This window comes from Anabrus simplex, chromosome 6, assembly GCF_040414725.1.
Source record: "Anabrus simplex isolate iqAnaSimp1 chromosome 6, ASM4041472v1, whole genome shotgun sequence".
Lineage (NCBI taxonomy): Eukaryota > Metazoa > Arthropoda > Insecta > Orthoptera > Tettigoniidae > Anabrus > Anabrus simplex.
In genome coordinates, this window is record NC_090270.1 from 300,443,351 (window position 1) to 300,458,583 (window position 15,233).

Consider the following 15,233-nt stretch of genomic DNA (forward strand, 5'->3'; position numbering starts at 1 on the left):
GGTATGAACAGAATTTACTATTGTAGAGGTATGCTTGTGACGGAATCGTATGTCAACTTTAGATGTGTTGTAATGAATATCGGAATACAACGATACATTTGATAGCTGTATTTGACCAAATGCATTCACGACACCGATATATATGAGAGTATGTTTCTGAATACCGCGACATAGCGCTTGCATAGTAACTGTGTATGAATAAAGTAGCTCGCATTGAAGTAGAATGTTATGGAATATAACGAAGGAAAGGGACATTGAACCTAAAAGGACATGTGTATGACAGCCAAAGATTATGTTGAAATTAGTTAGATAGCTAAATAGATTAACATTCTCTGTTTGAACTTACATTTTCTCAACGAACTACAGCTAGGGATAGGCTAGAATAGGAGCCATATTTAACAGGCACTAGGAACGAATGCCTTAGTTCGTAAGAAGTTATCCATGCACAACGAGAACGTAGCAATAAAACATGAGTTCGGATTTACTCAGATTTACTCAGATTTACTCAGATTTATTCAGATTTATTCACATGGAATTATGCATTTAAGTTCACTCATATGGATTCATCCAGTTAAATTTACGCATCTAGATTTACTTATTTCAGTTTGCTTATATGAATTTACTTATTAGTGACTCGTCATTGACTGAGTATTAGCTACAATTTACCATGTGATGTTCTCAACGCTCAATTCTAATTGGATCGGCGAGTAAATATATCCGTGAAATGCAGTTCAGTCCTCCGATTTAAAAATGATATTTTGGTTCAATTTAAAGTTGAACTTATTAGTGGACTTGAGATACACTTTGGCTTAACATTGTGTCTAAGTGAGACTTGTTTAATTAGTCTTAAAGCAAATGAGCTATCGTAACAAGTTGATTGTGTTGGTATTACACCTATGTCTCAACTGCAGTATGGACCTGAGATGTCCAGTGATCTATTGTAAATATGTACATACTCAATTTTTACTTCACGAAGGAACTGATCTTCATAGTTTAATACTGGATATTGTTTCCCTTTCTACGAGCCAGCGCTGGCTCATAATCCATACTTGTTTTTACGCAATTCCAAGTAATGCCTCGCATAAAATGCCAATTTAATAATCCAATATTTTATCAATAAATATCTTATTTATTTTTTACAATTGTATGTGTCATGAATTCTTCCATTACAGCCTAGTTCATAAGTTAGTTGCTAGCTAAGAGAAGTATTGAGTAATTAAGTATTCCATTTAATCATGACCAGTTCTCACATAGTCAAATATTCAGATAAAATTTGTCGACGGTTACTACTATTACGTCGTGAGTTTCTATAGGCGTCACCCGTGAGTTGCTAATCTCTTGTACTCACGTTAAGCGTATCCTGTAGTAAGATTACATGTCTTACTTGCCATTAGAAAACCCTGAGGTATCTGCTGAGCGACCCCATTTCGTCTGACTAGGCTGCTCAACGACAAGTTGAAATGGAGGTATCGGGTAAAGAATGTAACATTCGAAGAGACCCAGTTGTTACATTAATAATAATAATAATAATAATAATAATAATAATAATAATAATAATAATAATAATAATAATAATAATAATATATCGGGCGAGTTGGGCGTGCAGTTAGGAGCGCACAACTGTGAGCTTGCATCCAGGAGATAGTGGGTTTGAATCTCACTGTTGGCAGCCCTGAAGATGGTTTTCCGTGGTTTCCCATTTCCACACCAGGCAAATGCTGGGACTGAACCTTAATTAAGGCCACGGCCGCTTCCTTCCTATCCCTCGGCCTTTCCCGTCCCATTGTTGCCATAAGACCTATCTGTTTCGGTGTGACGTAAAGCAAATAGCAAAAAAATAATAATAATTTAAAAAAAAATAATAAGCAGCCTCTGTGGCTCAGGTGGCAGCACGCCAGCATCTCACCGCTGGGTTCCATGGTTCAAATTCTGGTCTCTACATGTGAGATTTGTACTGGACAAAGCGGAGGTGGGACAGGTTTTTCTCTGGGTACTCCGGTTTTCCCCTGTCATATTTCATTCCAGCAACACTCTCTAATATCATTTCATTTCATCTGTCATTCATTAATCATTGCCCCAGAGGAGTGCGACAGGCTTCGGCAGTCTTGTTATCTTGTGGCTATCCCGTTTCTGAAACCACGAGTTCTTCACCAGAAGTTGGTTTTGTGTACATAGTTCAAGCAGAAGTTCACCCTCCTCATTTCTGTCACCAATTCCATATAGACCAATAATTCATTCATAACCTGACCTATCTGGGCATTAAAATCACCAAATATTCTCTTCATCAATGATGTCTTCTACTTTTTCTAGGAAGCTTGCTTTTTGGTCATCGCTACAACCCTGCTGGGGAGCATAAACTTGGATTACAGTTTGAGTTTCTCCATTTAGGCACATTTTAGCTTTAATTAATCTCTCATTGATGAATGAGACATCTGTTACACTATCAATGTCTTTATGGAGTATAAAACCAACTCCATTCCTTGCCACTGCAGGATTACCACTCCAGTATAATTTATATCTGACCTCTAACATTCTTGTGTTGCAACCTTTCCATTTGGTTTCACTTAGCCCTAGGATGTGAATATGTCTACAGCTCATTAAATCTGTGATTCAGTTTCATTTTCCTGTTAGAGTCATAACGTTTAAGGTTCCAATCCAAAGCTTGTTTCTATAATCGGTTCTTCTAGTGCATCTTGAATGAACATCGGACATGACGTCGTCATTAGTTACAAGAGTACTTGAAGTATTGTCGACATTCAGAATATGTTTCTTTCCGAGGGTCATTTTTGTTTTGAAAGCAACTGCATTGTACTCCTGTATTGACTTGCTAGGCCTACCGTACTAGAGGATTTTCTTTCAGGGTGGTCTCCTTTAGCCTTCGGCAGTCCCTTGCCTCACTGCAAGGCAGCAGCTGATGAATTTATGTGTTATTTTCCACACAAGGATCTCATCCTATCCAACCTTCTAAGGGAAAACTCCTCTGCTCGCAGCTATTGGTTTTCCATTAGTTTGCCTGGTTTGGTATCGTCCGCCAGACCCTCAGCCAGACAGTTGAGGTAGTACCGTCTACTGTCGCATACAGTAGCAGAATATATTCTGACCTGACTCAACTAACTCTGCTGGGTTTTAACCTGCAATCTTGAGATTCAGAAGCAGACACACTAATAATAATCCGCAGAGGGAGCTGGCAAGCATATTATGCCATACACATATCATGGCAAGGATCAATAACTATATAAAATAAAACAATCTATGGTTTGCATACCCCCTAGACAGCCCTAGGTTTGCCAAGACAACTGCTTCCCAGCCAGACCTATAGATACTGAGATGACTACAGTCAACACGGTGCCTTCCTCAACCATACAGCCTGGGGGTCAAGACTAAATTTGCTATTGTATTAAACATTATTTCTATTCATGATGCTGAGTAAAACCAACTGTACAGTAGTTCCATCCTACAAACATGGATTAAAAACATCAAATGAACCGGGAACTAAAGACACTGCCAGTGGGTAGGAGGCATCATGAGTCCAACTAAATAGTAATAAATGTGGGTGGGAAAGCCAAGATTTAAAATGATGAAAACTGCAGTTTGACTATTCATTTATTGTTTAATTGGACCTTTTGATCTGCTAAATTGTAAAATTATTTTGTATGTTGTATAAATATATCTCTATCGAAGAAATTATTTAGGATTATTGATACTATTAATATTTAAGCCTATGAAGAAAATGGACTCTAAAGAAATAGTTTTTTATGTAACTTGAAGAAATTATATGTTAGGAAAACATGAACTATTAATTATGAAGATATTTTGATCCGTGAAGAATGTGAAAGTTGATATTGATTAATGTTTGATGAAATTGCTAAGTTTCGCAAATGAACTCTCTAGAACTTGCCCATGTCAGGAAGCATATTTTTACTGGTCAGAAAAATGACCTTTTCCATTGGTGAATGTGGAGATCTGGTGAAATTTCATGTTTTCATTGGTTTAATGTTCAAAATTGGGGTAGCCTTCGAAAATCCAGATAGAAGATATACGAAATGTCATGAAAGTGATTCCAGATAATGCATTCCAAGAGGATACAGTTGTATTAACAGAAACATTCCTACTGGATAATACGGTCATCATACTATGGCTTTTCAGGGAAAATAGGCAGACCGAGTGGTGGTGGTGCTTAGTTAAACCATGGCTAACACCCACAAAAGTTATACATAAAACCCAAAACTTATTAGCTATCAGAACAAAAATTGGTGTAATTCTCTGCGCATACTTTCCACCAGATTCGTCTTCATTTGAGATAATAGAATCCTTAAGCAATGCCTTATATAAGGTTGGAAACGAGCCCACAATACTGGCAGGTGACCTAAACTGCCAAACTGATGTACATAACAACAAAACGGAGGCAGTGATAACATTGTTAGAACAAGAAGGCCTACTATTACAAAATGATCATCGAATCCCAACGTACATCTGCCATAATGGCACAAGTGTAATAGACCTTGTCTTTTCAAACAATCAGGTCAAAATCCTAAATCAGCATATTCGAAAATCATCTGTGTTAACGGGCATCAGGAAGCACCTACCAGTTCTAACTTCTCTGACAACTAACAGAAAAACACTTCAATATCGAAAGAGTAATCAAGTAAGAATGAATAGAACACTTAACGTAGAATCACTCAAGCAATCAGCATACACTGCAAACCAGTATGTTCTCCAAGAACTAAGTAACAGACAACTTGATAATGCAGCCCAGATTATAGTAGACACAATAAAAACAGCAGTTGAACCAGTAGGAAACTATCATCGTAAGTCAAAACCTTGGTTTGATGCTTAATGCTATGCGGAAAGGAAATATGTATTAGACTGCCTACACAAAATAAGATCTAATAACAACAATCCTGAAGAACTTGAAAGATATAACAATGCTTGTCGCAAATACAAAGAAATTCTAAAGAAAAAAGAAAGAAACTATTCAGACATGAAGCACACTCAAGTGGCAGAAGAAGCAGAGGCAAAACCTTTTGTAGCATTAAGACCAAGACAACCACATTTCAGCAACAACATCGAGATAGAAACACGGGAGAAACATTTCACGTCAATTCTTAACACATTCACGCCCATCATCTGAGCTGGCTATTTAAAGAGCTGGCCCAGCTATTTCAGCCGTTAGTGGCAGAGCAAACAACAACGAATTCTTTTCACAATAAGTTCTAAACTAAACAAGATATGGATACAAAATTTTCCACATACTTTAATGAAGTCCTCTAGTATCTCTGTAGGGTGTGGTAGCTAATGTCACACTTTCATGGGTGAATGGGAACACCACACTTTCCACAAAAATAGCGTGTTTCACTAATAATTTTATTTTTGAAGCACACTTTGCACCTTCTTGAAGGGAACTTTACTTTATTTGATGGTGGAAACTTGAAGATAATATGCTCTTTTCTCTTCCCATCTAACCTAAATGGTGGATCCTTGGCTGGTGCCCTTTTAGGAGGCAAAATCGCGGGACGTTGACTTGGAGCTGATGAAGTAGATGGAGCTGAGATGTTGGAGAGAGGTGACTGTACTTGTATGTTGGGTTCACTTTTTTCCTGGAGCAAGTTCCTAACTACTGTCTGCATGAAATTCAGAAATGTTTTTGATTTTTGAGGATTTGAGTTCTGGAAGAGCCGAAATGCGTTAAAAAGTGAGCAGTACAGTAAATAAAACCTTTTTTGGCCACTTTATAGTTTTCCTCATGAAAGGATAGAGCACCAAGTACTGGTCTGCAGTATCAACATCATGCATGTGTTGATTATAGTCGGTCACAGACTCTGGTTTCATTTGTATTTTTCCAGATTTCTTTGTTTCGACCATTTCTGCCGAATGGATGGTAGTTACCATAGTAATAACCTTTTTGTCCCTCCAAGAAACAAGCAATACATCCTCGTCCCTCCTGAAAGTCATTTCCCCCCGTTTGAGAATTGCCTGGTGTTCCTTTAGATCTTTTGGTACACCCCTATTTGACCGTATTGTTCCACATACGGCAGTGTTCTGTTCCCGTAATTGTTTTGCGAGTCCAACGCTATTGTAATAATTGTCCATATAGACTGTATACCCCTGGCCAAGATAATTTTCAAGCAGCTGAAAACTGTGCTTTGTAAATTCACACCACTTGCATCATATATCATGAGTTTACAGATGTACCCCGTGTTAGACTCGCAAACCATCCTCACTAAAATGCCATATTTTATTATTTTACCGGGATTGTATACGCGGAATCTTAGGTGCCCTCTCCAGGCTAGCATTCCTTCGTCCAGAGCAATTTTCTGTTAGGGGGTATAAAGCTCTGTAAATCTGTCCGAAAGTTTCTGTAAAATAGTTCTGATTTTATACAATCTGTCAGTGCTGTGCTCGTATTCTCTGCTGTCACTAAAGTGGAGAAATGAGAGGATACTTTCGAAGCAATTTTGTGACATTGTCTTTGAGAAAATAGGAGTGGAGAAAATTGGATCTTCTGTCCAGTACATTCTGAGACGTGGTTTACTAATGATGCCAGTAGTGAGCATCAAACGCAGGAACTGTCTCATTTCTGAAACAGTCACCGGACTCCACGTTTGAGCAAGATAGTGTTTAGAGAAGGGGCGCGGCGCAGCACTGATTACATGACTCGCATACAGATTTGTTTGCTCACATAGGTATTCGAGAAATTCAGCTGTGAGAAATAGATTTACAAATGACATCTCGTTAGTGTTTTCTGTTTCAATATTTATACCTGGTTTAGCGGTAAATGGAATCGCAGGGGGCCGATATAAAGGCGAACATTTAGATACTGGTACTGTGTTTTCTGTCACGTGTCCAGGAGAATCGTCTTCACTGTCATCACTGTCACTTTCAATTTCACTTAGTTCAGGAATCAGTTCATCACCTGAGTCTTCATTGAAAAGGATGTCGGCAATTTCGTCAACACTTACATTGTCCCTACACGCCATGGTTGCACTTCAGAACGTGACTATACACACACTTGTGCAATCAAAAACCAACTACGCAGCCAGCTGGGCCAGCACTAGGCTACCTTCAGAAACAAAACAAAAAAAGTGCATTGGGAGGGAAAATCGCCGTGGCCATGAGGTTTCTGTTGAGTAGAATCATTCATAAGGGTATTACCTTCATCTCTCTCGCACATATTTGTGACCAAAATAGATCCCAGCTGCGTAGGAACGGCTGCAATTCAAGGTTGTGCTCATCCGGGCTAACTCGGATACGGTTCACAGCATGCTCACGCACCACAGGCAATAAATCGGATACGGGCATGAATGTGTTAACTGCAGAAACTTCAATGCAAATATGAAAATAGATGCAACATATGTCTCGAATTACCAACCTATCACTGAGCAAGAAGTTGCAGAGATAATAACAGAGTCTAAGAAAAAGAAAGCCCCTGGCCCCAACAATATAGTAAATGAGCACTTAAAAGGCTCACTTGAACAGATGAACAAGTTATGGACAAAACTGTTCAACAAATGTTTAGAAAAAGGGGATATACCACAGTGCTGGAGGTACTCCAAAATCAAAGGGAAAGGAAACACAGAAGATCCAAATTCCTACCGAGGTATCGCCCTAGAGAACAATGGCTTTAAAGTCTTCACTAAAATTCTTTGCAATAGGCTAACAGAGCTGGTTGACAATTCTATCCCAGACTGTCAATTTGGTTTTAGAAGGGGTAGATCAACTCTTCATGCAATAAAGTATTTAATGACATCGATGATACATTAAGGAAGGAAAAGCAAAGTTCTTTGCAGTTTTTATAGATTTCAACTAGGCTTTCAACTTTCTGGACAGAGGAATACTCATCACGAAATTAGAGCAGCTGATAGGACGAGAAAACTACCTCAACATAATAATCAGAAACATTCTATCTGACACAAGAGTGATAATAGATGATGGCGTTGCTACATCCAGTACCATAAAGCAAATGAATGGTGTACTTCAGAGGGACCCCATGAGTCCCGTCTTATTCAATATAGTAACATCTGATGTAACAAGAATCACCCATGGGATGGATAAGGACGTCATGATTTACATGTATGCCGATGACATTGTCATAGGAGGGCCAGTGCTACAAAACGTCCAAGATACACTCAATAGACTCTCGGAATGGGCAATTGCAAACAAATTCTCAATTAATACTAAGAAGACAGTTCAAATGACTTTTTGGAAAGGAGGAAAGAATGCATTAAAAGACCAACTGTACCTAGAAGGAAACAAATTAGCAATTGTGAACCAATTCAAATACCCGGGCATTTGTCTCCAGATGACTCAGACCACCTTCTCTATACATGTTAAAGAAAAAGTAACAGCAGCGATTAGAGCCATGAAAGACATTCCAAATGAAACTTTTTCAAGCAAAAATAATTCCAATTTTGACATGTGGAATAGAAATTATATGGGACCATTTAAAAGTATGTGATCTGGAAACTCTAGAAAAAGTGAAAGCTTCATTTCTTAAGGGAACACTTGGTGTTTCACAATTCACTTGATCGAGACTTGTATATGTCCTAACGAAAGAAGACTATATAATTCAAGAAATCAGAAATACTATGCAACTACCATCAACGACTGCCCTCCAAAATGCATTAAGAAAGCGAGAACAAAAATGAACTGACATTTGGTGCGAGTTTTATACCACTGATGCCATGACGAATAAGGCGTGGACATAGCGTAACTACGAGTTAAGACATGTGGTGACCCCGTATGCTTGTCAAGGTTTCCATCATGTAGTCTGCACTAATAAGAGATTCCATGATCCTTGTGACTCATGTGTATGCGAACTGTGTGGTGAAAGTTGTCACAGATATCACTTGCAGTTTTGCAAAAAGAGAAACAAATCATTGTGTACTTATGCTAAACACTGATGCACATTGTGCGCAATTCTTTTAATAATAATTGGTTTACGTGTGATCGCTCGATTTCTGGTTTACAGCTCCTTGTGAGAGTGAGGCAACTGTCCATGTCTTTGAATACTGATCGCCTTAGCGGCCGGACGCATTCTGCAGTCCATCCCGTCTCGGGACTCCAGCCTTCTGGGGTTACCGGCCTCTCACGGTAAGTGCTATTTACTGATGGTTGATTTAATTTAAATTCTATCTTCTGTTTCAACCTTTGTTTGTTTTAAGTAACTTCTGTGATAATGTAACTTTTAATTTTGCATATCGGAGTTCTCCTTAGACTTCTACATTCACCAATTTTGGGTTTTTGAATGGCTGGGCCTCACTGGACAGTCAAAGCATCCTTGTTTTGGAGGCAATTCTCTTTACTTGCTCTGTATTTGTAACTAAATGTAAATTTAACTTCCTTTTCTTGATTAACGATGTTACCAATTACGTCTAAAGATTTGTTTTCATTCAAGATTGCCTCACGTACATCTGTTTCAACTTCTATGTAAAGTTTTATCTCCTACCATTCGAGGAGCTGAATTATGCCACTGTTTTTTTTTTTTTTTAACTCTATGTGTTATTTAACTTCAGTGTCCCTTATTTTATCTCCTAGATTTCATTTTAATTTTATTTGTTCGTTTGATTTTGTATTCTCTTCCTTTTTGTTAATATAGTCTACTGTTTCAAGGGTATTTGCTGTGTGTCTCTCTTTCCCACAACAATATACGTTCCCATGGCCTTGTTAGGGTTCCTTCCATCTTTCCACATCCTTCCGTAGTTATAGTTTGTTAGACCTGTAAGTTTAAAGTTTTTGCATCTCGAACATGGTGTAAATTTGGTTTTAATTTCACATTTTTCTATTATTATTATTATTATTATTATTATTATTATTATTATTATTATTATTATTATTATTATTATGTGTACATGCAACATGCTGCTACAATAAACAGCGCAAAACTGAGAAATATAATATAATATTTTCTTTCCTTTCTTCCTCTTTTTTTGTTCCTAGTTTCTTGTGTTTGGCACTCCATGTACATTTGGCCCAGTTTTATAGCCAGATGCCCTTCCTGATGTCAACCCCACTTGAAAGGATGTACAGTTGAACCTGCTTTATACGTAACTCTTTTCTACGTAATTCGTATTTGTACGTAATTTCCTTTAGATCCCAGCAAAATAATTATAATTTAAAAGCGTGTTAATTAAACCTTATTTATACGTAATCCGGTTATATGTAATTCGCTCTTGTATGTATAAAGTGCCAGTGAAATATAACTGAGTTTTGCGTAATTGTACTGAGAATGTGCTTTTTAAAAAGAAACTACTGTATCTACGAAGTTTCCTCTTTGTCAGCGTAGGCGGAAGTAGAGTGGCTGGGTTTCAGTGCAGAAACAGAATACAGAGTTTCGCCGAGTGACATTGTTGACACTTACTGGCGGCTTAACAAAGGCGAGTCCCCTTCGCTCCTCCTCTACCTTCGTTGTTTTTGACACGCCGCCAAAGATTAAGATACATTATAAGCAAAGTGAGCTGTTTTGGTACAGAAACAAAAGAAAATACAGTAAATTTGTTGGAATATGAGAATTTCTTTCGTGGGAACAACGGTGAAGTAAAATGTCCACAATGCCGGTATCTGGTGTTTACTGTTGAACAGTAGTTTTGTCATTCACTTGCTTTTGATTAGCCATGGAGAACAGAAAAAGGAAAGGTTATACGAGAAGTGGACGCTAATCCACACAAACAAAAACTGAAATCGCTTCAGACGTAGGGATTGCTTATACCACGCTATGTACAGTCATCAGTAAAAGAAATGCTATTTTGGATGAGTTCTTAAAACTGGGTTCAAAATCAGCAAAGCACAGCCATCAGCAAGAAGGAAGGTACATAGATTTGGAGAAAGCACTTTTCACACAGTTCCAGCAAAGCGGGATGCAGCTCTACCAATTAGTAGAGACATGCTGAAGACAAAGGCGATAAATTTAGCTAAAATGATGAGTATCACTGCTGCTTCAAGGCTTCAACAGGATGGTTGCAAGGATTTAAAGATCGTCATGGAATCACAGGGAGAACAATTTGCGGTGACTCAAAATCTACGGATGACGTCACGGTGCAACACTGGAGAGAAGAGGTTCTGCCGGGTATCGTAAGCGATGATCAGCCTCCAAACATATACAACTGTGATGAGACCAGCCTATTCTACAATCTCCTTCCTAATAAAACATTAGCTGAAAAAGGTGACTCATACCACGGAGGGAAGAAAAGTAAAATTCGTGTAACAGTACTTCTCGCCACCAATGCAGATGGATCTGACAAACTTCCTCCATTTGTCGTAGGAAAATCGAAGAATCCGAGGTGTTTTCAGGGTGCGAAAAAAATACTAAGGAATATGAATCTAATGGAATAGAAGTTGAAAATACTGGACATTAAAATGAAAAAGAAACAGAAGAAGATCCTTCTTATGGATCGTCATGCAGCACATCTACCTCAAATCGTTCTGGAGAATGTCCGAATGGAATTTTTCCCTCCTAACTGTACCAGTGTTCTACAACCGCTTGATTTGAGCATCATTGCAAATTTCAAAGTGCATTACAGAAAAATAACACTGAGCGATGCAGGAAATTAACCTCTCTCCATTCATTTTCTACAAGCCATGGACTTTATTTCGGCTGCCTGGAGGCAGGTGTCACCCTCCACAATCAGCAACTGTTTCTGCAAAGCTGGTGTCTTACTAGAAGAGGCTGCCTCTAATGATGATAATGGGGACGAAGTTTTGTCTGGCAATGAGCTAGCGCTACCGGAGGCTGTAGAATTTGATGCTTTTGTGCATTTCGATGACAATCTGGCTGTATGTGTAGAACTACCGGATGAAGAGATTATTGCTGATGTATGCCAACAACGCGGCGGTGATGGACCAGCTACAAGCGATAGTGACATTGGAGATGGAGATAACGATTTGAATCTTGATACCTGAACTGAGTGAAGGGTTAAGTGCAATCGAAGTGTGCAGGCGTTACATAGTGTGAAAAGCTGTAGTGAAAATGCTTTGGTTTCATTACTAAGCTAAAGGAGGTTTATACTCTTATGCAAGAAAAGTGAAACAAGGCAAACTATCTGATTTCTTTAAGGCTGGGCCAAGTTCAAAATAATATTTTCTGTCTTAATGAATTTATTATTTGCAAGGATTTACACATGTAGGTCTATTTCATTGGTTTTTCAGAAAATATATGGCGTATTGTGTAAGTCTTATTTCTAAGTAATTCTGAGTTATAAGTAGTTTTTTCTCTTCCCCTTGATATACGTATAAGTCAGGTTCAACTGTATTCACAATTGCATGTTTCTCTGGTGGTTGGTAGTGTGGTATGTTGTGTGTAGATGGAGAAGAACACAATCCTGATTCAGAAGAATTTAACACACATAGTTAAAATCCCTGAATTTGTAGTCTTCTGAACTGAAGACCACAACACTGACCGTTGAGTAAAGGAGCCAGACACAGGAAGAATAATAAGTTGAGTTTACATTTTGTAGGACTACATAAGACACAATTACTGAGCACAATACATAACATGTAATACAAAACTCTGTAACATTTGAGACAAGATTTGATAAGATAACCCAGAAAAGTTTATAAAGGGCATAGGAAAGAGTGGACTTGAGTAAATCTGGACCACAATGAAGTTACTCAGTAAGAAGTTTATTCAGCATGATAATATGAAACATTCCATTATAAATTTTAAAAAAAGTTAAGTACCATACCTACCATGAACATCAATGACAATGAGGGCACAGATGGTGATGCGAGCTCCAGATAATAATTTCCCTTGAACTAACTTCACCAGCTCATCTATTTGATGATTGCTCTTCTCCAAGTAACTCTGCAAGTAAATATCAATGTATTAGGCATTATATCAATATACTCACACAGTACACAGTTAGGATATGTAAAGAGCCCTGCACAGATGCAGATATCTGCGAAGTTAGTGTCTTGGCAGAAGCAAACTGTATGACAGTGCAGATAACTTTGCTGATAATTTAGAAATTGATTAATTTTCACTCAGGTATACTAAGATTTTTGCTTGTGGTTAGGCGACCCTTGATATTGATATGGGAGAATTGTGATATTTAAAGAGATTTGAGACCATAAAACAGTCAATCTGACCTAAGCCTAACTGGCTCCTGTCCTCAATTAATGGAATGTAGCGTTATTAACAAATACGCTACCTGTGATGTATATATATGTGAACTATCTACTGTCTACACGACATATATTTATATGGTGTATCTCATCGGACCTGGTATTTTGGTAAATTAACTAATTCCTCTACGGACATTATGTTCACGGGCTAAGTACTGTACTGAGCTGTGATTTTCCCGTTCATATGGAACTGTTATTTTACTCTATGGAAAGACTAAAACCTTGAGTCTGGTAGACTTGGTTATTTCAATGCATGAGCGCTACGAACTGTTGGAATATTGGTCATATTTTCTGTCTAAACGTGGCAATTGTGACTTTTCGGAACATTGTTTATTGCTTGGTAATGCTTCTACGAGCTATTAATACATAGTGGAACGATACATGGACTCCTACGCCATCTGTGAGAGTGGCTAGCAACTTATCTTGGTGGTTCAGCGGTCTCCGCCAGAGCGTGTAGCGGGGTTGAGACTGTGTCGCGCCTAGTGACAATGTGTGAAAGAGGCGCTCGTGACTGGAAGCTAAGCCATGTTTAACGGCTACTCTGTAACCAAAATGATTGTAATGGAAACTGTAGGTATCGGGTGATCAAGGAGAGTACACCTCGCCTAACGAGGAAGTTTAGATGTGTTGTACAGTATTTAATAATATTCGTTTTTAGTATGTAAGTCATTCTTAAAAATTCTTAATTGTGAAGTGCCGTGGTAGTTGGTTATAGCACGAGAATGTTACCTGGACATTACTGATCACCACAAAAGTTCGCCTTTAGGTCTTATTACTGTGTATATATCGTTTTGGTGTAGTTTTCTGTATCCTATAAGTGTATTTATTGTAAGTGAAGTAAGCTACGGCTTGATTATGGTGTTCATAATTGAAGTGTGTGCTGCGTAACGGCGAAGTGCAGTGTTTGCTCTAGGTAACAGTCAAAATTCGTTCTGCCTTTTCTAAATTTGTGATTCCCTTTGTTAATTCTTGTTTCTGGTGTATCTACGTGTGTTTTCTTGTATTATTTGATTCGTGTGCTATTTCTTTTGATTAATTGCATCTTCATATTGCCGTGTTTATTGTGGTGTACACTATCGTCTGTTCTCTCTGATATTTTGTTCCCATACTATTGTTTTGTGATTCGGTTCGGGTGATTCGGCCTTCCATTACTCGTGTTACGACCTAACTACTACGATTGCACTGAACACCACCCATTTCTCTTACAGGGCATCATTATTATTATCATTATTTTTATTATTATTATTAGTTGGATTTTTCATTGATTCTTATTTGATTCATATGTATGACTAGGGAATAGGATTGTATATTTCTTGCATTTCTGCGGGTGGTTTTATTTTATTATTGCCCAAAATATTAGAATTCCTACATTTAATTACAACGATGAAATTCATTAACTATGTAAAAGTTGGAAGATTTAATTAAGGGTTTTGGGCACCCCTAGTGTGGAGTGATTGTTGCTTGGGGCTTATCTACTCTTCTCTGTATTGTTGCTTATCTTATCTTATCGCCGTGTGGCAGTTACGCAACTGTCATTGGTCATTATTGTCTTGTGGGCATTAGCATCCGCTGTTGTGGGCCGCTGTAATTATTATGATGTTTTGTTTTGCGGTATTGAGGCAAGATCGTGTGTTTTTCTATCTTGTAATGTGGGTTCCGCCTCATTAAATTGTGCATTTCAGGTCGTGTTGTTACTGATTACCACATCTACTATGTGGAGTGATTTTATTTATAATGTATTAGTGTTGATTTTATTTTAACTACTGTACGATATGTGTTTTCATATTGGTCGGTTGTAGTGTAAAGTCCCTTTATTTTCATGCATTGTTTGGTTTACGTTATGTGAGTTTGTGGGGAATGATCCTTCCACTAGGATGTGTCGGAAGCCCTCTATTAAATAATTTGTTATAAATTTTATTAAAATTTTATGTTTGTTCACGAACACTTAATAGTAATTTATTTAGTTTGCTGTCTGGTGCACCAGAAATTTATTTTACAAAAGAAGAAACTTATTTTAAATAATATTAATTTTATTTATATTTGGATTATTTATCTGACTTATTTTCAGGGATGCCAAAAATAATATAATTTAATTTGATCTAGTTCATTATATTAAT

General features: G+C 37.8%; 1 protein-coding gene across 1 annotated transcript in view; it reads right to left on the bottom strand.

Moving 5' to 3' along the window:
• The window catches only part of Dnah3 (dynein heavy chain 3, axonemal), a 912,075-nt gene that overhangs the window by 486,667 nt on the left and 410,175 nt on the right, over positions 1-15,233 (bottom strand). The window contains exon 23 of the mRNA XM_068228454.1: positions 12,682-12,796. Within this exon, the coding sequence (XP_068084555.1) occupies positions 12,682-12,796 (115 nt within the window). The remainder of the gene's footprint in view (positions 1-12,681; positions 12,797-15,233) is intronic.